This window comes from Lutzomyia longipalpis, chromosome 2, assembly GCF_024334085.1.
Source record: "Lutzomyia longipalpis isolate SR_M1_2022 chromosome 2, ASM2433408v1".
Lineage (NCBI taxonomy): Eukaryota > Metazoa > Arthropoda > Insecta > Diptera > Psychodidae > Lutzomyia > Lutzomyia longipalpis.
The window spans coordinates 6,110,515-6,138,147 of record NC_074708.1 but is presented as its reverse complement, the minus strand read 5'-3'; the positions used below and the strand labels follow the sequence as shown (position 1 = coordinate 6,138,147).

The 27,633-nt window shown below is 33.2% G+C and overlaps 1 protein-coding gene across 2 annotated transcripts in view; it reads left to right on the top strand.

Moving 5' to 3' along the window:
* Window positions 1-9,615: 9,615 nt before the first annotated feature.
* The window catches only part of LOC129788834 (Kv channel-interacting protein 1-like), a 50,182-nt gene continuing 32,164 nt past the window's right edge, over window positions 9,616-27,633 (top strand). The window contains exons 1-3 of one of the 2 annotated variants that reach the window (XM_055825219.1): window positions 9,616-9,716; window positions 11,039-11,185; window positions 11,314-11,379. In XM_055825219.1, coding sequence (XP_055681194.1) covers window positions 9,689-9,716; window positions 11,039-11,185; window positions 11,314-11,379 — 241 coding nt within the window. In that variant the 5' untranslated portion in view covers window positions 9,616-9,688. Of the gene's footprint in view, window positions 9,717-11,038; window positions 11,186-11,313; window positions 11,380-13,416; window positions 14,308-27,633 lie in introns of those variants that run through there. The other variant, XM_055825218.1, reaches the window with a different exon arrangement.

Genomic DNA, 27,633 nt, shown 5'->3' with positions numbered 1-27,633 from the left:
GATATGAAGGAGAAACAGTGGAATGGTGAAGTGGTAAGTAAATCGAATACATTATATCAAAATCTCTCTCATCCACATAAAACGCTTCCAGGACTATGTTCTGTTCGTTATGTAAGCTTCGTATCTATATCATAACAATAGGTCAAAATCGTTGAAATATTTGTGCTGATTGTGCCAATTGAATTGTACGGAAGCTGTGAGCATTGGCTTTCTCATAAAGAATTAAATTAGAATGTTTAAAATTTATTTGAATTTAAAGATTGAAAATTGTGATATTCAAATTGCTTTAGAAATTGGTACAATATAAATAGCAATATCTGTGAAAATCGATAGAGTAATAATTTGTTTAACAACGAGATTTTGCTGCAATTTTAATTAACACTTCCTGTTTTTTAAGAGATTTTAGACTCAAAAGAAAGAGCGACAATAACGTATAATTAACCCTAGTGGATGCTATTTTAGCTATTTAAATTGTAATTTTTCCAACCATTTCCAGGAAAATTTTCACGATTTTCTACGCCAAATTGATCTAATTTTAGAAATCTCATAAAAAATGATAATTTATGGCCATTCTCTCGGAAAATTTATTGATCTGAAACATTTTGAAAAACTCAAAACAATCCCTCTCCTTGATTTTTGATTTTTAATGAATATTTAAACTTTTAAAATTATTTCCAAAGTTTTTCAACATGGATTTTTTTGTGCAGAGCTTTCAAAAAAAAAAAAGTTGAAATACTTTTTGAGCACATTTGAGAAGATTCGTTTTTGCTTCTTTCTTATGTGGTGTTCTTAAGTTTCAATATGTTATTTTGTGGAAATGTATCGTCACTGAGAGGCGATAAAAGAGAAACCTTGAGGGTGACGTTGGAGAAAACTCCACACCAGAGAGGAAACTTTCCACGAGAAACCAATTGGCGGGAGTGCGGTTGTGGTCGTGGCCGGAAGATTGGGGGTGAGTGCGAGAAGGAGAAGAGGTTATGGGGGTACAACTGATGGAAAATTATTAATAACAAAGTGGGATAGGGTGGTCAGCCCCACAAAGGAGCCACACAATTGGTTCGTAAGTGAAGTACTACTACAGCCTGGGCAATGTGAGTCGAAATATAAAGATATGACAAATGATTCTTTCGTAATGGACCACCGAATACGCTGTATTTTGTTCATTTTTATTGTTCGACTTGTACCAAGCTGTGGGGGAGGGTAATAGTGGAGTGAACATTACATCCACACTTAACTGTTTTTGGGTAGACGAGAGAGAGACCTAATTTCCTGGATAGAGCCTCAAAATATGGAATGAGGGGGACTCCTTGAGAGGAATTCTGTGCACTGCGCTGATATGATGTGGGAATACACATTTATTAAATTTAGTGACTTCCATAGGCTACAATAAAAATAATTTATACCTCTTCTCCGGGAAAATTAGACCAATTTTAGGCACCCCATCCCCCATGAGAATATTATCCCTCTATGTTATCTTCCATTATTCGCAGGTATTTATACTTCCGATATATATCGCTCAAGGGAGTAACCCAAGAATTTCATTAGCACCTTTCGGGGATCTTTCGTCCGGAAGTTTTGTGAGATTATATGGACAAGAGAAATGCTTTATTTTTGGGGTTAATACATAGCAAGTTAATAAATGAAATATAATTGGAAGAATTTGTACCTTCAAAGTATATATTTTAACTAATTAATTGTGTGACATGGCATTCATTTTAAAACCATTATGCACGAATGCTTTTAATACTTTTTAAATTTAAAATTTTAGTTAAATTAGTCTTTTTTTTTCACAGAAAATATTTCAATGAAAATAGCAGCTATAACTTTAAAGACTTAAATTAAATCTGACATAAATTATACCCATAGGTGGAATATCTTGAGATCATATTAATATCTACAAATAAATTATTCAGAGAACTAAATCAATAAATCTATGGGATAATATGCTATGTATTATTTTCAACTACATAATCAATTTATCACATAATCGTCAATTATAATAAATTCAGCATAATGGGTCCCGTTCTTAAGATCATTTCTTTAACGAGAACATTCCAGTAATTTTCTATGATTGAAATAGTCATAAACTTACAGCAGGATACGGCGAGCGATAGAATGTACTTTTTATTGGAGCAATTTGTTATTTCCTGCAAGTATAATGGAAAATTTAATTACCATATTATGTACTGCAGAATATTATACAATCGTATGCATGAAAGCTTCTATTACGGGGTAATAATATGATGGTTATTTCACAGCAACATTGTCAAGCGTTATAATTTCAAATTAAGTAGATATTTATCAAACTATATTAAACACACTCAATATTTAAATTTATGTGCAATATATTATTTTCTAAACATGTAATTTAAACTCGTAGATTTACTACAATCGCATTTGGAGGGAGAGACACATAGTTAACCCTTTCGAGCCAGAATTTAAATTAATTTTTTCGTATTTTGAAATTCTTTAGGAAGGAAATAAAGACCAAAGAAGACATTTTGAAGGAAAAGAGCGATTTTTTCAATTCTTCTCTATTTCATACAGACTCGAAAGGGTTAAAATACGATTATTTCTCTTATATTTGAGTAATAATAGGATTTATATTTGTGCATGCATTTTCATCATACAATACAAAATCGCAAATTTCTGCATTTCTTTCTCACTTGCATTACAGAAAAGATTTACATTTCAGTGACTTTTCTATGTGTAATTTTATTTTCAAAGAAAAATAATGGAATTTTCCACATTGTACCATAATTCCTTTTTCGTTGTTAAAATTTATCTTTTCTCTACCTTAATGGTCCTCGTATTTGCATCAGAGAGAAAGTTTCTTGGTTTGGTGTCTATGTGGGAAGATGTGTCGGTGGGAAAAGCATGGAAATTGAGTGAAAATTTCTCTGTTCTGAATTTCTTTTGTTAGCCCCAGTTATTCTTTATCCATGGTAAAGCTTTCTTTGCTAGATATATAGATATTCCAACCAGATCGTGATTGAAACCTTGAATGTTCATAATATTGTTCAAATATATAAATCTGCAAGGGAAAAATGCAAATATGTGAGAGAATTTTCCAACATTACATTTCCAATAGAGTTGGTTTTGATAGAAAAAAATGGTAGATTTGCAGAAGGATAAGCGCCTGGTGAGAGAGATAGACTGGCTGTTAAATCAAATCCAATTTCTTTGGTCTATTTATAAAATATTCTTTTCTTTGTGGATATTTTGCTTATTCATGAATGAATGTTCGATTGACTCAATATTTGTATTTTGTGAGAATTCCAGAATGAATTTTCAGAATGAATTTAGTCAGAGGCTTTACCGATTAGGCAAAAGGGAATAAAGACAAATTAATATAATATCAGGGTTGTGATTTGTGCCTTTAATTAACGTGTCATTTGAGAGAAGTACATGTAGTTCATGGCTTAACCATTGTACTGAAAATAAAAGGAGTGTGAAATCTGTCCAAATATTGGTAATTTTCATTATTACTATTCTCCACTCCTTCAGTGAGAAATCCTTGGCTTATATATCAAGTACCTACTATATCATCAAGTACTGTACTATCGAAATATGGCAGTCGATAGTAAGGACGTGATTGGAATGCATAATTGTTGTTCATTTCAATCACAACATTGATACATATTTACATATATATGTACGTTATATATATCACAGCATGCCATACACTCAATTGATACTATTTCCTATTTGAAGAGACATTCTTGCAACAATGGCTCAAAGGAAACACTTTCCCCATCGGCGTCACTCCTTTTTATTGTCCTTTCAACAGAATGAGAGTACATACAATTTGAGCTTCTCAATGGTGGTATTTAACACGGCAGCTTCTATCACCTTAGGGCAAATAACCATAAATCACATTTACGGCTATATTTCCACTTTGGTTTTTTTCCTTTCTTCACGTGATTTCACACATTTCGATTCATATTGATCCATGCTCACTGATAAGAAAAATTACAATGTCAAATGGGAAAGTCATTGACAATGCGCAGATGTTAAATTAGAATTAAGAAATGGTCGTGATAATTAAAAAAAAAAACTATTAGAATTTATTTGAAGAATTAGAACATTTCTGACATTTTTGCACCTTGGCGGAAATCTCTAAAGCTTAAACATAAAAGAAAGTTAGAATAAAGAAAATAATTCAATGAATAGAAATAAAGCAACGACAAAAAAGCCTTAAGAACGACATTCTAAGAAAGAGATAATCCCTTTGAATTTCTTATGTTCTTTCTTAAGCATCCCCATTTGAGTTTACAGTCTGCAATTAAAATTCTTAAAAGGCACGTTGGATACCCACTAATATAATAGACTGCACTCCGCAGGGCATTATAATTCTGCATGTTTGACTCTCTGTATCTTCTGTGTTTTTTTTGTCTGTAGGAAATGAGACGCAAGATATTTTTAGAACAATGTTGAAGTCACAATAGCATGAAAATACTTTCATCTCCGGTGCACTTTGAAAGCTCAAACGAGGGTTGCAAGTAAACAAAAACTTATATATGCAAGAGAACAGCCTCGAGGGTTCATGTTAATGACTAATATTTTCTACGATGATGATGTATTCTTCATGGCTATATACATACTATATGAAGAAGTATATATAACGCATAAAATCCACATAGAACTTTTCCGGTGTGGCCTCTTAAATTGAAAATGTTTTAATGAGCTTTTCTTTTTTGCAATTCAGAGGAAAAAAATAGTAATGAGAAGAAAAATGAATTTCTTTTCCATCGTATTTCTCCTTGATCCTTACTCACTTGAAAGACTCAAGGCATATAAATGTAATTATGCAAATCTCTTTTAGGCTCTTTTATGAATGGAATATCTCATTGGAATTGTAAAGCAAACCCCGTGGAAAATTAGTTGGTTACAGTAAGTGTGCGGAATAATTATTCCGCACAAAGTTGTAAAAAAGAAACGTAGATTTTAGGAGCTTTTTATGCTTTATGTGGCACTTTCAGTTTTTTCCCAATAAAGCACAAAACAACTTACTTTTATGTAGCAAATCCCACCAGAGCGCGCGAATAGGCAGCATTGATTTCTTCAGGCACAAATTTAACTCTCAATTCGTACAAATTTGTGTAGCATCAATGGAGGCGCCTGGTGTCGCAGGGAAGGTTATTTAAATGTTAAAAAACTGCTTTCATTGATTTTTGGTTGCGGAGTATATGTAAGTTAGATAGCGCGCTATCTGACATTGGCAGGCACCTCCCTAGGGATGGTTCAGTGGTGTGGAAGGCACTTCGTTACCATGCATTTTGAAAGTGGTTGAAAAATTCTGTTATATAGATATTGCGATTCGAATTGCCATGTCATGTATATACATAGTTTCCTAGGCATTCAACATTCTTTAAATAGAATACAATAAGATTACGATTCCTTTTCATCCTCTTTTCGGGAGGGGACTTCATTGATTTAAGCATAAGTGAATTGTTCCAATCAAAAGTGATCTTTATTCATGTTACATAAAGCTTCTATTTATATACCTATAGCTCGTCTCTTTTATCTACATAAACCAATATTTCTGATAAAATTCAAGTGAGTTCAATGGTACTCTTCAATTGAATTGAAATTGAAAGAGAGGAAAATTGGGGCTTTCAGTAATGAGTACACTACCCTCTAAAAGTTTCAGTGAGTGAGCGTAAATTGAGGATTTTTTCACGCTGGATTAAAGGCTTAGAAATTGTATTGCCTTCAAAATGGTGATGTTTTGTAAAAGTTTAAAACTATAATTGAAACTTCCCATTAACTGTGCGAAACGAGCTTTTACAGAAATACTTACATATTACTAGAATTTCAACCATATAGGGAAGGCTAAGGATATTTAGAAAACTGGAAAAATTAAACTTCAACGGTCTCGTTTTTCATTGAGATAATATCAGAGTCATCTAAATAAGAGAAAATAATGAATAAAAAAATAAATTGAACTATTCAAGAATTTAACTCCATACTCCGGGCTACATAAATTCTATCTTATCTAAATTGACTGATTCTCCCCATGTCTCCCACATTGAGTCGTGTAATTCGAGTGCCAAAAGTGTTTTATACAAAATGTGAACTTGTGACAAAGTATGAATCCATGTAAGACCTAGATAATGCATTCAAAAGCCGGGGGCTAATTTAATTAAAGTTCTACCGTGTTACGTAATATGTAAGAATCTACCATGTTGTATGGCATTAGAGCGCATTTATTTATATAATTTCACCCCCTTATATGTATAAAGGTAGTGAATTTTCCGAGGAATTTGTGGGAATTTCATATAGTTCCATGTCATGGGAAATGGTGGTTTATATGATGTTTAGAAGCAGGTGTTTGACAAACAATACATCTACATAAAATAATATGCATTGCATATTTGCTTTGTGAATATTTTGGTTTGTTGTGTCAATATTGATAATTTCCATCTTGATTTTACTTAAGAATTCCCCACAAATAAATACTGAGAAATTGAAAGAAAATACTAAAGCTTACAGAGTGAATTTATAGCAAATCTTTTAAAGTTCCAAATTTGATCACACACAAAAAAAATTAGAATAGTTTTATGTGGTTGAATGCGCTTAGCTCTACGTACATATATAGGGAAAATATGACAAACTTTCCATTTCAACCTGGTACATCGTGAGAAGCAATGCCAAACATTTTGCTGGTGAACTTCCAAAAGGGTTCTTCGAAGAATTCTTTGGGAATTCTTCCTTTTTTTCGGTGAACGTAAAAGTAGCACACATCTGGCCAAAGTATAGGAATAAATCACTCGGCTGCGGGCGGAATCTCCAAAGGAGAACACCTGTTGCAATTTCTGCATAAAGTCCCTCAAACTATTAAATTGGTGCACGTTTTGTACTCTGCAAGGTATTCCCAATGTCTAAGCAGGAAAGGAAGAAAAAAAATCCTCCGCTTCACTGCAGGAGAAAATGTCTAATGTTGTTTGCAGATATGCTCTTGCTGGATGTTCATGTTGAGTGTCATTCAGTGAAGTGTTAATTCGTTTTTGATTAACATGCACCGCACATTTGCATTAATTCTACGGAGAATTTATGGTGCAAAATCATTGAAACCATCACAGTTGAGTAAATTTCCTAGCAAGTTGTCTGCATTTAACCCACCCCAAATATGTGCTAATGCAATAAATTATCATGGCTAAATGTCAATCAAGTCACGATGACCGAGAATTGAATTACGAAATGTGCATAATTAGTGAATTTTTGTCGCAGTGACCATCATCATCAACACTGTGGATCTAAATTGTGTTTCATCGAATCTAACAGCATTTAGATTTGGTACACCATTCATCTACCCCAAAAGCTCTAAAATTGTTCACTTGGAAATTTGGGAAATTTTGTGGTAGAATTATACATACAATACATATGTACATGTATGTGTATTTAATTGTAGAATGTGATTATTGATCAATTTGTCCAATTTATGCCAATTAGTAATTTGTTAAATTGTGTTTTGTAATTTAAATGTGAAGTTTGATTTTATTTAACTAAATAATTTAACAAACAATGTAATGAATTATGTGCTTTAATGCTTAGGAAGGATGAGGGGAGTGAGAAGAGAATGCTTTTAAGGATTCACACCTCTTTCTATGAAAATTTTAATAGAGTTGGTTCTAAAACCGCGTTGGAATGCATCCGATTATTATCTCCGAAATGCTGGAGAATTTGCAGTTTAATGTTCTAAGGGGTTGTGGATGAATTCCGGTGGATTTTGGTGATTAGTTGGCAAGCTGGGTAAATATATATTTTCCCGCGCAGGGATAATGCAATCAACAGTTGATTAAAAATTCGAAAAAAAGAACCCAGTAGTATTCCCACTCATACACAAAATACCAACTAATCATAACGTAATATTTCCAATTTACCTACGATAATAAATCACATTGTCAAGTTTATCCATTGGCTAAAATGTAAAATAAATAAATACACCAAGTGGATTTATGCAAAATTGCAAAGGATTTTATCACTGGCTCACGCAAATTTAATACAACAATGTCTATCCTTTCAACAGCCGTAAATTTTAATCCCATCGCGGGTAAAGTAAATGAATAATAGCATGATAAGAAGCCTTGTCCTGGAGAATCATGCTATCTTGTTGTCCTCCTTCTCACATTGTCACCCATTTCATTAGTTTGCCCATGGTGCGGGTTTCTTCTGCGAATCAGATAAACTTTATAAAATATATAACATTGTGGATGGTTTATAGCTATGTGGTGTAAGTCTCGTAAAAATATCTCTAAGCGAGGTCTTGTATCTCTTGCGAAAATTGGCACTTGAATTAGTCACATTGTATTATTTGGCCATTCATCGCATTTAAAATACATTAAGGCTTTTACGAATTGTCGGTCGTTGAGTGTGAAAATTCTCAAATTTAACGATCCCTCGTCAAATACTCAAATCCACATGATCAACAATGCTTCTTGTCTATTTAAATTTTCTTCTCTAAGAAGAACATTGAAGATCTTTGAGTGAGATACGCAGTGTTTTCCATGAAAATACAAGTATAAAGGGGGAATGATGCCAATTTGAAAATTGGATAAAATAAAATAGCAATAAAAACACAAATCACAGAGAAACTTTTTTCGCTGTTTAATTGGCAATTTTCATGGAAATTTTTGATTTATTTCTGCCAAGAAAATATATTGAATTCAATCAAATTAGCCGTTTATATTATGTATATTTTGTACATAAAGTTTCATTGGTTTGTACATAATTGTATGTATATAACAATAAGCAAAGATTCATCATGCCTGAAGGAAGCCATTTAAAATTTCGTCATAAATAACTTAGAACTCCCTATGATTGCATTGAAGGCCGCATGGAGTTATTAATAAAATACTATACAGATCAAAATGCGATCACTCATAAAACTAATAACCACATGTATGTTATATTATTAAAATATATACACAACAAATCTAAATATTATTCATATTCATCATATCAAACAGTGTTCTCACACTCGAAAAAGTATCTTTCCAAAAATAAAACATTTATACAGCGGCTTCTTCGTCAAAATCATCAAGCGAAGGAATGGGCCAGTTTTCAATTGTATTTTTAGTGAAAATGTTGCTCTTCCAAATTTCACTCATTCAGTGAAGAAAGAGGTTGACGTTTCTATTCCTTTTGTGTTGTGTGTGTATATAATTAAAATCTTAATTGAGCGTTAATTTGCCAATTGGTTCCTTTTGCAATACATTACCCAATTGTGCTTGAATTGCTTCATTACCATGACTTGAGTGCGAATGGATCAAATTAATGTACATACATAAATACTTTGGATAAAAGAAAAAAATCAAATTTCAAAGTGAAGAAATTCGTACGTTTTGGAAGAAAAGTGACGACGGATTTGATTGAGAACCGTTCAACGTCTCTAAAGAAATTGACTAATTATTGACCTTTTGACTCGACGTCTCAAAGTGTTGAAGTGGTTGGAGTATTATTATATACATTTTTGTATATAATAAGAAAACTTGCCACGAGGAAATTTCCTAAAGTGCTTAAAAATAATTAGAAAGGCGGACCGACACGAATACTGATCTTTCGTTTTGTCAATTTGGGGCACGATTAGTAAGTCATGTCGTTCTGTGAGACACACATCTTTTCAAAGAGGAAATGGGCGGGAAAATATCGAGTAATCAAGTGAATCTGTAATATTTAACAAATAATGGCTCACTCAACTCTTGGTACATCCGGTAGGCAAGAAGTAAAATATACTTTTCCTGATAAAATCTTACAATTTGAGTGAGTTTTCCGTAGAGAAGTGTGTTTTCAGTGCTATAGTGGCTCTCAAAAATGTCTGAGTTCCCGATAAAATAGTGTGGGTGGAAGAGTTTCTCAATTCAACAGACTTCTCATGCCTTTTCTCATGACAATCACATAAAATTTCTCTGCGTCTTCTTAATACGTAATAATATTATACATATAGGCACAGCGTGCCGTATTATATTATGTTTTTCTACATATTATACTTTATTTATTATTGTTACCTAAAATTTATTACACTCGTATTTATTTAAATTAATGATTCAAATCATTGATTCGATTCAAAATCAAATTAATTATTCCTTCTTGGCAAAAAAAGCATCTTTAATATTTTTTTCTCACTTGAATTTTTCTTTATTTTTAAATAATCATTATTAGCTGATGCCAAAATTCCTTAAATTCATGCACAGTGTTTTATTTTAGTTAAAGCACAAAGGAAAGAAAAGAAAGTCAAATGAAAGAAAATTTCCACCAACGCAAATGAATATAAGTTACTATATTTAATACAATGTGAATATATTTTGCCTAATTACAACAGATTGTAATCAAAATGTCTTTACAAGAATGGCGGTTATACACCATTTCATTAAAAGTACAAATTTTTTCTGTTTAATATTCATAAAGCGTTGTGTTTTGGGATATTAGGAAATTTACGATAACACGCGGAAATTTTTTCTCATTGCCTCAAATTTTCCTCTTTTTTTAGGGAAATATTTTTTTTTTGGGAAAATCCTTTAAAGCTTAAAAAGAAGTAATATGCTCTATTTACGTAATTTGTTTAAGAACGTTTTGCTCTTTAAATTCTAATTTTGAGCAAGTTATTTCTATTTTGCAATTAAGATAAATACCAAAAGAGTCAATCTTTGTGAATAATGGTGAAAATATGTGATGAGAACAATATGTATTTCGTCTATGTCATGAAAATGCATTTCTCATTGCTGAAAAGTTGGATTACACTGTATCCGCCCATTCAGTTTATGTTGTGGAAGTCGTCACAATTTCTATGGAGAAAGAATATGTACTGGCAAATGTCCAAGAACTGACGTGACTGCATGTTAATTTTTGTCAATAGCCGTATAAACACTCACTTTCGATGGAAATGATTTTGAATTTTTGCCGATGTGGCTAAATGGAGACGTATTGGCGCAAAAGAATGAATCCATAAACTATGTTGTTTTTTTTTCTTCAATTGTTTAGACTAAAATGAGCAATGAGAGGCATTTTGAACATAACATTTGAAACAAATTTGTAGGAAGTGGCAGAGGCTCTGGTCCTCTGTACATATCAGTCGAGGGACTGACGGTGGTGAATCAGGTTGCTAAGACGCGTGACGAAGAGCATCAGCGGAGGGTGTGTTCGTGCCCAAAAGTCAGATTTATTTTGTGTTTCCTGAAAAAAGGTCAGTTTCCTGTCAGCCGTGTCGCACTTTAATTTTCCTAATGGAACACACTGTGGGCACGTTAAAAAACACAAAATCTTCTCATTAATTAAGTTCTTATATAAATGGTCATTTTACGGATTTACCAGCGTGGACCCGTTTCTGTGGCATTAACATGTCTGAGGAAGGAGAAGATGCTCAAGATACGTACGAATGTAAGTAGAAAAAAAATGAAGAAAAGTATAATCTATTCAAATTATCTTTGCACTAAAGCTCCAGCTATTTATTTATGTAATCAATAAATAAACTGCGGTAGAATTTACTCAGACAATCAGTTAAAACTTATTATTCTTGTTTTTAGAGATTTCAATGATTTAATTGAGTAATGGATAAAGTTGCACCCACATCCCATCAACCCGAAGGAGCTTTAATGCAAAGTTACATTGAATAGAGAATATATTTTGTTTAATTAACTAATACGAGAATCTTTGTAAATTACATTTCGTTCTTATCTTACAATTTTTTAGAATAATTTTAATGGAAAAGAAAAGCTTACTAATGACTAAAAGCTTTCGTTTGCTAAGATGTGTTTCTTCGTCAAAAAAGCTCAACTTCTATTAGAGAATGAGTTTTTTTATGTGTATTTTTCGTTGCATTATATAATTTTAACTTGAATATGAGAAAAACTATTGGCATTCCTCCCATTTCCCGCATTTAATCTGAAAATTGAAAGGATTTAGATAAAAACAATCCACCATAGTTTTATATATAGAATTGTTTGTAATCTACAAAATTTTACTAGAAAACAAGCTCAAAAACATGAAAAGGAGCAAGATATATTCTAGTCCTTTTCAGTGCTTTTCATTCTTCAAACATTAATCCATCCATCGTTGCATTTTATTCCAATATTTGGTCTGCATTCGCCATTATATTGAAGGCTTCCTTATATAAATATTTGATTCAGCGAAAATTCAAGAAAAAAAAAGAGTAGGTATAAATGGAAGACATATACCGATGTTCAGAACACATAAAATATTGAAGGCTCTTTTAAAATATTTCTTTAATTCCCTGAATGGATACGCTCTTATTGACTATATCAATCCTTTCAAATAGAGACTGAGTAATTTTGAAAATGCATATTTCAATGTATTTCATTTTCAAAACCCTTGAACTTATATATCTTGTTATAAGGCAAACTTAGAGAGGAGAGCTTTTTTTTAATCTATTAAAATATTTAAAAAAAAAATCAATCTAAAAGTCTGCAAAGAAGAATAAAACTTAAAGAATTAATAATAAATATCTCAAACTTCCATAGAATAATTCAACTTTGTGAAAATTCAATGAGATTTATGAAAGCTTTATTCAAAGTTTATCTATAAGTGTTGCAGAGGTTGAATATATTATTGAGGTACTTGCAGTTTATTTCTCAAAGTATTTAGAATTCGATTTAATCTGAAACTTTTGGTGAAAAATTTCTAAAATTAGGAAAAACAACTTCATGAAACTAAAGTCACATTGTTTTAAATTTGACCTTTAATACTCTAAAGAGGGTGTAAAAATACATTTCCCATAAGCTTTCGTAAGCTCGGAGGGACATTAAAACGAAGAATACGAGAAAAAAAAACGAAGAATACGCACCTTCATTTAAATGATCTTGGAGAAAGGTTTTAAACATAACAATTTGTATAGGATAAAGAATTTGATGACCTTTATTGCCGATATTTTCGGTCGAATAGCCACATTGCGGAAAATTTCCCACAATCCACGATGATGTCACAAATTTTGCACCTTTTCTCCTTTGGAAATTTGCGGTTTCAACGGCATGGTGATAAAATTAAATAACCTGCTTCCAGTTAGAATATTGAGATAGAATTTATTTATATATTTCCATCTCCCACCACTTCCAGTGTATACCCATGGAACGTTGTATAGTGCAAACCTTCTCATAGCGCGCAGATTCTGTGAGAGCATGAGAGAGCGGAAGCTCCGTCGTAAATCGCAAGCTTTCGTGCTGAGCTCCCTAAATGCTATATGTATCTATTCGGCGCACTCACGAGAAAACTGAGTATGCTTTTCACCATCATCCCCGTCGTTATAGCTGGTGGAGGCGCATATGCATACATATATATATTTTTGGGGGGACCTTTTCCTAGCTGTGCTTAAAAACTCTTTCTCACAACTTTCCCTTCCAACCATGAGGAGTATCTCCTCCAAATGGATCCGGATCCATATCACAAACTTCCAGCGTCTGCAGTCGTTTTCATGAGCCTGGATGGATGTGACGTGAACCATTGAGTGTGTTGTACGGAAAATTCTACGTGTAGACTCAATCGCAGGGCTAAAGGCGGTGAAACAACACTATACACAGCCAATGGAACCCCCTAAAGAGTCCTTGTGAAATTTTCCATTGAAAATTGTGAACTTTACACATATTTTTCCTTTTGTATGTATCACGAAATAAATTGTCAGAGTTCTGTATCAATTTTAATTAACCCCAAATGAGTTTTCTCAATTTTCTTTTGGCAAATTGAGCGTGAAAACAATTCCTTTTTGCTGGTAAAACATTCACTATTTTATTTAATGCTCATTATTAAGTGCTGTAATTTACCATATAAAGTGCTTATTTATTATATTAGGGAAGTTTTAATCTCAATTTTATTGCATTCCACATAAAAGGAACAACAATTTCACTGTGATTGTCATTCGCAAATTTTCCCTTTTCGTGACTGACAGTGCGTGGTGAGAAAATTGCGTGCAGTAGGAAATTATTGTAAACAATTTACAAATTTTGTAACAAAAAAAAATCAATACAAAATTAATGGGGAGATTTTTTGTGGGTGGCTGAGTAAAATTTATAAAATACAACATGCTGAAACTGCTGAATCACTTTACAATCTAAAAAAGTTGTAGCAATTCCTCTTCAAATAATTGCATTTGCCACAGAAACACCCAATTTCCTGGCTATATATCGGGAGAGGGTTTTTTTTTACTATAAGTGCAAATAGTGCTGTCAAGTGCATATGGGACTCTTTTTCGGTTACGAATAGTGCAGAAAGTGAAAAGTGGTTTAGGGGGAAAAAGTGAATCCAACAGCGGAAATGAACTGACAACTTGGACAAAAAACCATGAACCATGATAAAATGGTATGTTTTGGGGTATTTAGCAATTTCCGCGTGTAAGAAAAAAATACATCACAAAAAATTCCATCACCCATGTGTCATGGTATCCTAAAAAGAAGATTGAGAAGGACGAAAGAAACGAGAAAAACCATCCATAAATATGACATCCAATTTTCACCCAAAAAGACACACTCATACACACATGCTTCAGCCCCTGAAAATGTTTATCATAGAAAGAAGATGAAAATTTTATAAATATATTCTATCACCTCTCTATATACGTTCGTGCGGCTCCTTCTTACTTTTTCCCCGGTAGTCAAGCACCCTCCAAGGAGGTATCATCTTTAAATTATTATAACACACCACACGCACATTTGTGAGCACTGCACCCATAAAATGATTATATTCCAGTACACAGAGGCATAGCCTCGAAAAAAAAATTGAAATTGATGCTAATTCTATGAAAATATAATCCACACCGATGGAGTTTTATGCATTTTAATACCGCATGGCTCGGGTATACTTGTTGAAGATATTTTACATTATCCATTTTAAAACGTACATAACATACACCTCCTACCCTATCCTCATGAATATTAGTAGTTTGTGGAATCCTTTTGAGTGCGGACATGACTGTGCAAAGGACTCATTAGGGTATAGCTTTGTTTCCGCTGATTGCATACAAATCGATAGCGTACCTGCCATTTTAACACTTGCAATACAATCTTAATGGACCAATTAATTACGTCGCGCATAATAATAGAATCGAATTTTCTGAATGGGCTTCAGAATGAGGTGAAAATCGATTGAAAATTTAAATTCTTCACCATCTGATGCACAATGGAGGTTTGGAAAATGTAATTTCAAATTATATTTTGTTTTGTCTGTACAGTGATGATTCGTTGTATTATTTCAATTAATTTTCTTTGTATAAATCGTAATTAGAATTTTTCCGCGGGGATGAAAATGTGATTTAAAAAACGATTATTTTCAAAAATATTTTCATTTGATGAGTTATAAGCCATTTTTTTGGGGGAGTGAAAAAGAATTGTAAGATTAGGATTGAAAATAAATTCTTTTATACTGAAACGACCTCTTAGTTTCAATTTGGTTTAACTCACAGTTAATTCAACAACACTCCCGATAAATTTAAAATCATTATTTATGCAACTAAGGGTTGAAAGAAAATTCTATTAAGCCCCACTGTACAGCATAAATGCACAATAAAACGATATATAGGCGCGCTATGTATTATTGTCTCATCGCAATAACTTTAAATTGCATACACGTATACACATTTTATAACTAAAAGTTTAATGGACTGGTGAAAACACACAAACCCCACGTAATGCTCAACCATTAGTATAAAGAGAATACTTGATAAAATTTAATAAGTGAGTTGAAGGAGGAATAGCAAATTCAAAACCGGTGCGGGTCACGAAAGCTCTTCAGTTCAAATGGCTCAAAGGCAACAAACATTTGAAAACATTGCACTGTGAGTCATGTTACAAAATACACTCGAAGCTCTTGTCGGACATTGCTGATAATGGAAACTGCGGTTGGCGGACTTTGGCCACCGAAGCGGATAAATAGGAGAAAATTATTTCAACTGAAGGAGATTTTGCTCTAAGCCATACAACGTGGTATTGCAACGGGGTTATGCTCAGGAGATGAGAGAAAAACGTAGGGGAGACCGGGGTTAAAAAAGTCACTTAAGGGTTTAGAAAAAGCTCAAAATATTATATTTCCCAAACAGATAAAGCGAAATGTTTAGCTCATTTCTTTAGGAAAATTACTGCCCTACAACTCTTTCTCGGATCATTTTATTCTATCTAGCTAGGAAATATGATATTTTAAGCTTTTTCCAAACCCTTAAGTGACTTTATTAGCCCCGGTCTCCCCTACTGCAAAAAAAAACAGAGAATCCTTCTGTATTATGTACCTATATGTAGTGAAAGTGGGCGGTGATAATTAGTCGAGAATACTATATATAGAGTGCATGAATATGTTATTAAAATTCTTTCCTGGAATAAAATGTTAAGGGCAATATTTTAGGCACTATTTGGACGATATCATTGGCTATCGGTGATATTATTAATCATTGAAAATTCATGTAGAAGAATTAAAAGCTTTTACCTAAATATCAAAACAAATGATAAATAATTCCGTCGAAAATAAAATATTTCTTTCAAATAGAATTCAATGAATTTTTAATTTATTTTTGGTTATGGGCACTTGGAATAGAATTCGTTTCGGTTTTAACTTTTCCATTTCCAATTTTAGATGTTTTTTTTTGTTGCAAAATTAGCTTCCGTAAAAGTTTAGCTTTCCACTACAAACCATCATTTTATTTCCCATTTTCCCTTTTGGCTATTCTTTAAACTTGTACGGCAATTGGAATGTATTTCTTAAAGTGCCCCCGTATGGCAAAGTGTTTCCTTGCACGCAACAATCAACGAATTAAATTTCCCGTGAAATCCCACTGTATTACACTCACTAAAGCTTCTAATTAATCAAACATCACTCTGACCTACAATCTGATTTGAGTTTGACACTGAAAATGCCACTGTAAATGACTCTTTTAGGACTTTTATTTAATTATATATTATTTTTATGCTTTTCTTGCGGAAACGTCATGCATGTTGAGCAATAAACGTGAGGGAGTCTCGTGTAGGGTGATTTTGGAATAAAAAAAATGGAAATTAGTGAGAATTTTCTTATTATTCTCACGAGACAAGATTCCAAAAAATTATTTACAAAAAATCTCTAAAAGAAAAAGTAGTGAAATGGTGTGAAAGTTTCTATTTTCACTTCTCTGGGTTAAATAAAAAATACTGCACTACACCAAGAAACGTTGTATTAGGTATATAGTACCCACATTACATAGTACGTATGTTTGTTATTATTGTTTGGCATCGTAACACCCCCTAATTGTATCATATTTCACGATTTTTGTGAAGGAGACGAACACACAAAATTACCGAATTTACGAAATGAAGAAGTCATTTTGATTATGAGCCAGTCTTTTTTTTTTGCTTTCGCTCCCTCAATATTATGTTGTTAATTTGGCGAAATATCCAGATGGAGCCAAATGGAACAGTGTGTCCATAAAAAAAGTATATTATTTACCCATTTTAAATAAATGGAGGAAGCTGTACGTAATTAGACATTCCATTTGAAAGTTTTCGTGCGGGATCTCCATTTCCCATGCCCTGAAAAATAATAATAAGTTCCTGTGAGGAAAGCTACCGCAGTGCAAAAAAAGGGATGAATGTGAGAATCCCAAAGTGAGTATGGGGGGAGCAAATGAGCTCACACAGTGGTGGAATAAATTAAATAAAAAAACAAATAAGAGGTTAAAACTCTCTAACGCAAAGCCAGAATATCTCGCTTGGTTTTTGGGGGTGGCCCCGCAGTCTTGTTGAAATGTGCGGGGCTAATGTTTGCTGAGGGTCTCAAATCGTCAGAACAAACGAAACACCCATTGTCGACAGTGTCGAAATTAATTTAATCACCATTGACGGAAAAGGGGTTGAGCTGTGTGAACGCGCCGAGTGATTAGCGTATATCTCTGAAGCACGTTACTACGGGGGGTCACGAATGAAGCGATGACAGAGAGAATGACTAAATTCCATTCCGGAAGTGCGTCACAAGCACTTTGTTCTGTCAATGTTGCATAATTTAAAATGAAAGCTCCAATACTATATACAGTGGGACCCCAGTACAACGACCACTTGGTTATACTACTCTCGCGCATTGAAAATAATGAGTGTGAAGAGTACATCCAAGCGGTCGTTGTACTGGGGTCCCACTGTAGTATGAAAAGTTCAAAGAGAATCATGTAAAAGATAAATGTGCGTTAAAAGTTTATTTTCTAATCATGAAACATTTTCAACGAATAAAATAGATTGAAAAATTTTAATGAAATCTTCTTAGAAGACGTGTGGGGGTAAGGGGGGTACGAATCATAGCCAAAATATAGCGACATTAGGCGACATGAGACAATTATGCTATCGTTGCTGAATTTTAATTTTGGCATTGGAAATTTTTAACTTGGACCAAGTACAAAATGTCTCCAGTAAAATTAACTACATACGACACATTTTATTGCGACCTTTAATGCATAAATATTTAATTTAAAAGACATGCATCTTTTCCCTTCTGATTTTTCTTTTATTATAAAGTAACCTTATGGCGTAATATTCTCATTTATTAATATTATTTTGTATCTCATTCTTACTTGAGTGGATATATTTCACGGAATAAAAATAATTTTCCTATTACGACGTCCCATGTAATCTGCAATAATGGGCACATAAAATTGTATATATTACTATATATATTATTTTATTTTATTTATGTATAAGACGCACATATTTATTGATGAAATATGATCTGATTATGGATGGTGCGCGGAGTGAATTGGGGTCGAGGCCCTTGTTTGTAGCAAATGAGACTGAAATCTTTCTACATGAGATATATCTCTTCTGGACAATTGAACCTCATAATGTGCATCATCATTCCTGTTTTACTATTTTCGGGGAGAGAAGTCAAAAAAGAATCCTCATTGTTAGAATTTTTATACAAGAAATTTGCTGACAGTAACACATCGATATATTCTTGCAGGAATAACCTCTTGGCGAAAGAATGTGCCGAAATAAAGGGACATTCTCTTACGTTTACTAATAAAAGAAAACCATCAACATCTTGGCATTCTTCTTGTGGGATCTCACCCATTGTACAAAAATGTCCTGCCTCCGTCGCTTTGGTGTAATTAAATCCTGGAGAAAAGTTTTTGGAAACATTTAATTCCACACACTGCTGAGTCGTGAAAATGTCTCTTCAGGCCTACAAAACAACCCTCCTCGTCCACCCCACTCCCCTCAAGGGATATAATTTATTCTTAGCGGAATGTTGTACAAAATGAGTGGAACTAAGGAGAAATTAAGCACCTCTTTTTCTTATATTAGCACTTACTTTCTCACATCAGCGCACCCACTTTCCCTCCACTATATGTGTACAATATATTACCGAAGGGAACCCAAAGTGAGCTTTCGCAATGAAAATTTTCGCAAAATGAGCAGAAAAAATACATTTTAATGGCAAGGAAAATATCCATTCTTTATACGAAGTACGTGTTTGGGGAAGATACAAAAAATTATTATGTTGTTTTATATTTATTTATTAAGACATAGCTCGTGCAAAAAATATCTCACCTTATAAAGCATTTAATGGGATGTTTCAGGATAAAAAATTGTATGTAAGAGGACACAGAGCGTGTTTACTTCACTATACTTATTAATTCACATTGGAATTAGTTTTAAGATGAAAATATTCTTACATTCTTGTATCAAATACTCATTTTTTTCTTGTTTATCCATTAGACCTCTTTAATGATTAAACTCCATTAGAGGGGAACTTTCAAGACCTACATATTTGATTTCAGTCACTTCCCCATATTGTAGATTGTTATTATGGTATGAATTATTCATTTTATATTCACAAAAAAAACTTTTTGGGTCAATGAGAAAGTCAAACTAATCTTAATGACACAAAAACAATTAAAATAAATATTTAAGTAAAACAATAATAAAATAACATTTAAGCTATCAATTCTCTAAGACTTTCAATGATAAAAAATTGAATTCCTAATCCCCAGAAGTCCATTTAATTTAGTAAATCCAGCTTTTAAAGTTCACCAACAAAAGAGATTTTCTACATGCAACGTGTGTTTCTGAAAGAGCGAAAGTATAGAGGATTCAAACTTTTTCAATCATCGTATGAATGTATGCAAGGAAAAGGAGTGAAAATTCATTTTGGGATGAAGTGAACTTTGGAGGAAATAAATCAGTTGGTAGTGAAAGGGTATTTAATACAGATTTGTTCGCTTTTCCACATGGGAATTGGCAGTTTTTTTTTAATCATCGAGAATTCCCTGGCATTTGTATCCAAAGTCAAAACTATGGAATAAAATTTTATCAATTTAAGCGGATTATTCTGTGAATGGAACACCAAATTGCGCAATTTTCAAATGGATGCACTTCCACACACTCACAATATGGTGTGATATTTCTCTCCAATATATTTGTTTCGTTTTAGCAGGTATTATTTACTACAATATTTTAAATCCCTTATCCCCACAAGTTTTCATGCAAATATACAATTTTCGATACTTTTTTTGTGTGTGTGTGGTACTGATATGAAATACAATGTCATTTAATACTATTCTCTAGCACCCTAGCACCCACTCTTCCTATACCGATTTTTTTTTCAACAATGTATTGGCAAAATTTCTATTTGTTAAGCTTAGCTTTAACAATGTAAAATGTGACTGTTACTATTGCTAAATAAGTCCAATAACTCCAAAATATTCTCACTGACGTACACAATTAAAATTTTGCAGTCGTATGAATATTTTTGTGATTTTCCACATCAACTTTAGGTAAAATGAAAAGTTTTAAAACTCCATAAAATAAATTAAAAGTATCTTCACATTGGTCTGAATCTTCACAATCTTATTCACTTTCTTAAGACTTGTAGTTTCCTTAAAACTTGACTTTAAAAGTTCTTTTCTTTTTGTGAAAATTTCTGAATTCTCTCTCAAGTAACACTTAAAAAATATATAATATTGATTAAATAATATAGAGAAATATCTTGAGAATGGTTATATTATTCACGCCTTGAACTATTGCCGCAATATTAAATTATATGTTGTCGTGCCACCCTTAAGTTTTTCAATGGCGTACCAGGTTCCCCAGCCATCAAATGTCGTTGCTATGGTTTCAGCATCGTTGGGTCGTTTAATACATAGCACAAGTGCCAATCTTGAAGACTGAAGAGAATTCTTCCTCTCCATTATAGCACGGTGCAATGGTATAGTACTTAAGAAATGCTTCATATTCGCGATTAAAAGGCAAAGAAGAAAAATCCAATTCATTAAGATTCGTGTCATCTCCCTCGCAGGATATACCTTTTGTAGTCTTCTTGATTTTTGATATGTCACGCAGTGCAATTTTCTCAATAAAGAACGGAACATGGAATGATATTTTTAATAAGTAGTTCTTGAGCTTTTTTTTGTTAGTTCTTGTTTTAGGATAATACTGTGATGCAAACTATTGCAATATCGACTCAGAATGAAAATTGGAGAATATTGTTGACAGCAGTGCTCAACTTTATTGATCTTTTGCTTCAAAACTCTTATTTTTAATTTATTTTTTATTATATATTTTTTATCATTTGTATTTAGTCATAAAATCAATAAGAAAGAGAAAAAATATGACCAGTTTATTGAAAAAAGAAAATAATTTCCTAGTAGTAGTAAAAATAGTAAATCTCTGCTAAATCACCATATTTCTCGACCCTCAATTTATTTACAGTTGAATAGACAAAGAAAATTTCCATTTTCCATTCAACCAAAATCCTGCAAAAGAGAAAAAAGCTTTTACAAGGATATGGTAGGAGCTTTTATATGGTACACGGTTGGAAAAACTTAACATTGAATTGAGTAGAATAGCAGGAAGTTTATCTTTCTTGTGCGTTTATATACATTTTTTTTTATCAAAAATCTAAAGGTATGCCTGCCTAAAATGTATTTTGTGTGATAATATCTCTTTAGGAAATCCCCTTCCTACTCCAATAAACTGGTGATAGTAGAAGGAAGTCATATATTGAGCTTACATTTTGATATAATCGTAAAGTTTTCCGTGTGAAGCACACAAAAATAACGACAAGAAGAAGAAAAGAAAACCCCATACAAGTTTTCCATACAAAGCACTCACACCCTTGTCACACACAGGTTGAGGTGAAAACTGATGAGATAGTGTCGGGAGAAGTGAGAGAGAGAGTCTTTGCATACCTCTATCCATCATTCAGTTTGATTTACAGCTGTGAAAGCTTTATAAATTGTGAGTTAACAGCAATTCAACAAGCTTAGTTAAATAAATGGAAGATATTCATCTTATCTCTGTATCGTTATCAGCATTGGAAAATATTTAGCAGCTTTTCTTGGGATTTATTGGACATTTAGAATTTCAATTGTTTCATTTCTTTTTGGGGTTGATTGGAAATGATTCTATATTATAAATTTTCATTGATCTATTGCCCGTTTAGAGCATGATGCGGGTCTTTTATGTAGCTTTCATAGACCTCTCTGTGTAGCTTTGATATGTTCTAAATGAGCCACTATTGCAATCATATATAGTCTCCCGCCAAAAATAAAACAAAGGCAATTGAAAAAATAACTTTTTGTCTCAATATTTTGTCGATGATTTTTTTGGAAGCTTCATACATATACATCCTTTTTTCAGAACTATCAGGATGATCAAAGTTAGACAGAAGGTTGATTTTTAGCATGCAATCAAAGAGAAAAAATCGCATTTTTAATGGCTTTTCAATAAAATTAAATTCTACCAATTTAACATTAACATTTTTTAATTACTCTGCACCCTGTTATTTTTATCCTAAATTCAAATTATCCTACTTCACCCCTGTTTATTTTATTTCACACATACATATGTATGTTATTAATATTTCCGGTTGAACAATCGATTCGCTCCAGGTGAAAATATCCAAATTATTTTACAAATTACCTAACGCCGCATTATAAATGGCATTCATTAAATTTCAATGAAATGTAGCAATATTTTTTGCAAATGGAAAGTAAACAGATGACCACATAATTTTTCACATGCTGTACAATTAATACACCATCATGGAGTTATTAATCATTTACATAGTGTTTTTATCATTGACCCGCTTGCCACTGAACTGTGTGACCAAGTGAACTTTTACCCATCATCCTTTTTATCCTCTTCACGACCTTTGCTTGTAGTTTTAAATTTGCGAGTTATTTATGGTTCTTCATCATCCCCCTCAGCCAAAAAATGAATGAAAAAAAGCATGAATTTGATACTTGGTTCATAGAGTACACTGCATCATAGCATAAGCTGCGGGTGGAATTCACTATGCATTCCCTCTGAAAAATTAACATTTTATCTCTATGTTTGAGTACAAAACTCATTTAAACTCGGAAAATCTCAAGTCATCATGCATATAAATTTTTCGGGAAAATTTATGCATTATTTCGAGCAAGTATGTATGTACATATTTTTTTTATTACTTAAGTACCCAATGGAGACACATATATGTAAAATTTTATAACAACTTCAATGTGGATTAAAAATTATACATTAAATTTCAAACACTCTCAATTTCATTCTTTCCACGATTAAATGGATAAAATCTGAAAAATTTTCCCTTGAAATAATTTAGTATTCAGTCCACATACTTTCTTGATACCTACATGATTTCACTGTAAGTGCACACATGTGTATTAACCAGAGGATTATATGGGAATATTGTTCTCCTTTATATTATCTGTCTTCAGTAAGTTTATCCTTAAGAGCTTTTTCACTGGTTTTACTTTAAACTTTAAGGAATTTAGAAAATTTAAATTAAATTAACTAAGAAAATCTGATAAATATGTTGCATAAATGTCCAAGAAATTACTATATGTATCACGCGTATTATATAGGAAATAGATAGTTGAGAAAATCCACATGAATTTGTGATACACAAAACAATCTCTATAGGGGAGACCGGGGTAAAAATAGTCAATTTGCGTAAATCCTTATCTGCAGGATTCCCCAAGGGCAAGAAAATTTCCTCGATAGGTCATTCTTATAGGAAATTTCCTGGCCTACAACTTTGTCTCAGACCACTTTTCTCTATCTCCACGGGAAATATGAGTTTTCGAGCTTTTCCTAAACCCTTCCGCTTCTGACTTTTTTTAAACGCGGCGGGTAAATATAGTCACCAGTTGGCTAAATAAAGTCGGTCGAATTTTCCGACATTTCCAATGATTTTAATAATTCTTTATTCATTCCTACAATTTTACACATTACTACACTATTCACAAATTCTATTTGATCCAAGTTGCACTGTGCAGAATTTTTCGGAAGATTACTCCACACCTAGTCGATAGACTGTTTGGGTGGAGGGAAGATCCTGTCGGAGATGTTGGTGCACGGGAAGTTCCGCTATCGCAGGCGCTGGCTGCTAGCATTGGCACTCTTTCGCCGTTGGTGATTCACAGTGCATATCCATAATCAGCATTGTACCTCCGCCTACAGATGGCACTGTTGATATTGGCTCCGACCCATACAGGAAGTTCCGCAAACACAGGCACTGACTGCTAGCAGCTGCACATTTATCGCTGGTGGACCGGCATAGCTATGGACACTGGTGGCTACTGTTGTCCCTCCGCCCTACAGATGGCACTGATGCTGATGTTGGCTCCATCTCGTAGTTGCACAAATCGTCCGAGCAGGAAAGGAATAGCTGTGGAGTAGAAAGGAAAGAAAGGGAAGGAAGCACTAGGCCAGAAAAACGGCAAGCCGCTGCGGGAATCGAACCCACAACCCCAGCGATGAGTGGTATTGAGTGGTGCTTTAGCTCTCTTTACCACCGGGGCTGAGAGATTGATAGTAGTTGATAGCTAAACTTCTCACCTTTTGATCCACGACAAGGAATTTTACTTTTATACGCACTAAAACAGAGAATTTTGCGATTTTCTCAAACACGCCATTTTGCAACAAATGAATAGAAAATATGCCAAAAATTTCGATCTCCCATATGATTTACATGGGATGACTAGATCTACCCCAAGGGGTATGTTTTGATTCAAAAAATTGTAGAGAAAAATCATTAAAAGTTATTGAAGAATACACCTTGGCAACGTTTTCTGAAGTAACCTAGCTAGTGAGAAAAATTATCAGATTGGAAAATTGCTGAAGGAAAACTTCGGAAAACTCGTTTTTCTCAATACGCAAAAGTTTGGGAAATGGGTCAAAAATCTATTTTCATTTTTAACTCCTAAAGTACTGATCGGATAACCTCCAAATTACTGTCAAAAATTATAGGTTGGTAGGGCTTTGCACCCTAATTTTTTCCGATTTTTCCGATTTATGTTTTGGGAGAAATTGGCATTTGAAAATTCCAAAATGACTATTTTTACCCCGGTCTCCCCTAGTCAATTTCATTAAACTTTCTCTGCGGATTTGACACTCATAACTCAGCTGAATTGTTTAATTAATTACACACCATGGCAAACCAGCAGACAAAGTGGAGGGACGATAAATATATAGAGCACCAAAATTCCCAATAGGCTAAAATACAAAATTACTCAACAGGGAATCCTTTTCTTCTCCTACATGGGGTGAGTTTGGTATATGGTAATATCCAAAATACTTGTTTCATTTTTGCAAATTATGCTGTACCTGAAAAATTGTGCTAAAATTAAAGCATTTGAGACACGTAGTTGAATTTAAATTTGGGTCAAATGACTGTAGAATTGACATTTTCCACATAAGTTCTTCAAATGCTTAATTTTCGAGTAAATTGAGAATTTTAGATTTGAATTTTTCATTGGAAAAAGCGGAGCTTTTTTCATTTTAATACATTTTGAGCACGATTTTCAATTTTCTTTTTATTTTATTTAAATTATTGCACTAATATTTTTTTTTTCAAAGTCAACCTATCGTGATGAAAATCGATTGCAGGTATTAATGTACTGATGAGTGTAAAGATGTGCTTTACACTGTCATCTAATTCAATGTAATAAAATTCAACATCGCAATAAAAACTTTTTTTAAAATTTTTACTTTCTCAATTTATTAAAGATTGCTTTTTAACGGAACAAGTAAATTCTCTCTAACTGAACTCCCACCTGGAGGAAAGTACCCCAAAGAAAAGCACCAAGAAGCATCGCGTAGAACAATATCCATTTTCATTTGAACATTCTCTGAAAATTGGAAAAGTTCTTTGATTGAAAATTAAAACGAATTTCTGGACATTATTGAAAATTCACCCCATACAATTTTCCACAATTCTGCATTACTCCAGAATATCTCTTGGGATACACACAAAGTGAAATTTGCTCATGCCAATCTGCCCGAGGGTCCAGTTTGGGTTAACTAAGGTTATAATATGGAATTTTCGGGATCTATGTAGCTTAATCAGTATTTTTTATATAACGCAAGAAATTAAATTAAGGTTTGAGGGTGAAAGATGTTGGTAATATAATTTGTATTCATACCATACAGTTCACACGTAATTTCAATGCCGTTGGTATTCAAGGGGTTGCCAAAAAGTTTTCCGCGTGAGTGACTCACCCCTCGACATTCACGCAATTTACCTCATTTTCTCCTTACACCCCCGCAGAAGAAGATAAGGGTTGTGCTTCTGAAATATGCGGTGTTACTGTGCTTGTGAGAGTTATATTACGGGAAAGATTTTATACGCGAGGTGTAACTTTAAAGGTGGCACCTTAAGTGAAAAGGGGAGGCCTTAAATGAAGAAGGTGTCAGACAAGAGGATATGTTTCGTCACCTCCGTACAAACCAAATCTGTCAGAACTTTCTTCATGCAACTTTATTTTCAAATTATATACCTATTACAGCACTTTCTGTGTGCGAAAATATACATATGTATAGTATACGGTGGGCTTATATATAGCGTCTAGGGATGGCTTGAGGGGTAAGATCATGAAAAATTTATTGTGCATTCTCCAACTTATATACACTGCGGTTAACCCTTAGTGTGGTTCTTGGATATTTGCCAATGGATCTTTGGTTTGCCACACTCCATGTGTGTGCCTCCAAGTAAACCAAATGGAACCCTAGAGAATACATACTTAGCATTCATTCTTCGATTCTGGAAGCATTCACAGCAGAATCTCCAGCAGAATGTCTTTAAGCTCTCTCTCTCTCTCTCTTTCTACTACAAGAAGCTTTACTAAAAATATACTTCCTGCATTTTCGAATTTTCAACTTTCACTTGAGTGCAGTGTACAATACAATTATGCTGGCTTATATATAGCATAAACAGGATCTATGTTTATACGACAGAAAAAAACTTGGAAGCTAATTTGGCTACAAATATTTAATTTATGGTAATGCAATTCTTTATGTTTTCATAGTTATGGAGTTGCCAGCTTATTTTTTTCTTTGGCCCACTTTTAGTTTTTCTTGGGAGGAAAAATGAAAAGTTTTCTCATTTGGAGTTCTTGCCACAATGTCCATAGACTACGTCATAGACTGGGTCACTTGCCCAATGTTTTAAAAAATTAACAACAGCAGATAATCATTTTCAACAACCAAACTATTTTCAACAATCGCATAATTTGATTTGCTTCGTGGAGGAAGTCAAAAGTCAAAAGTTTGCACATCACGTGCAATTACTTCAATATTATATTCTTTGAAAGAAATAAAATTTGATTAAATTTTTTTATAACATTTTTATGGATTAAGTGGAGCTTTCCATTTTACTTGCAAGACTATAATCTTCCTTCTT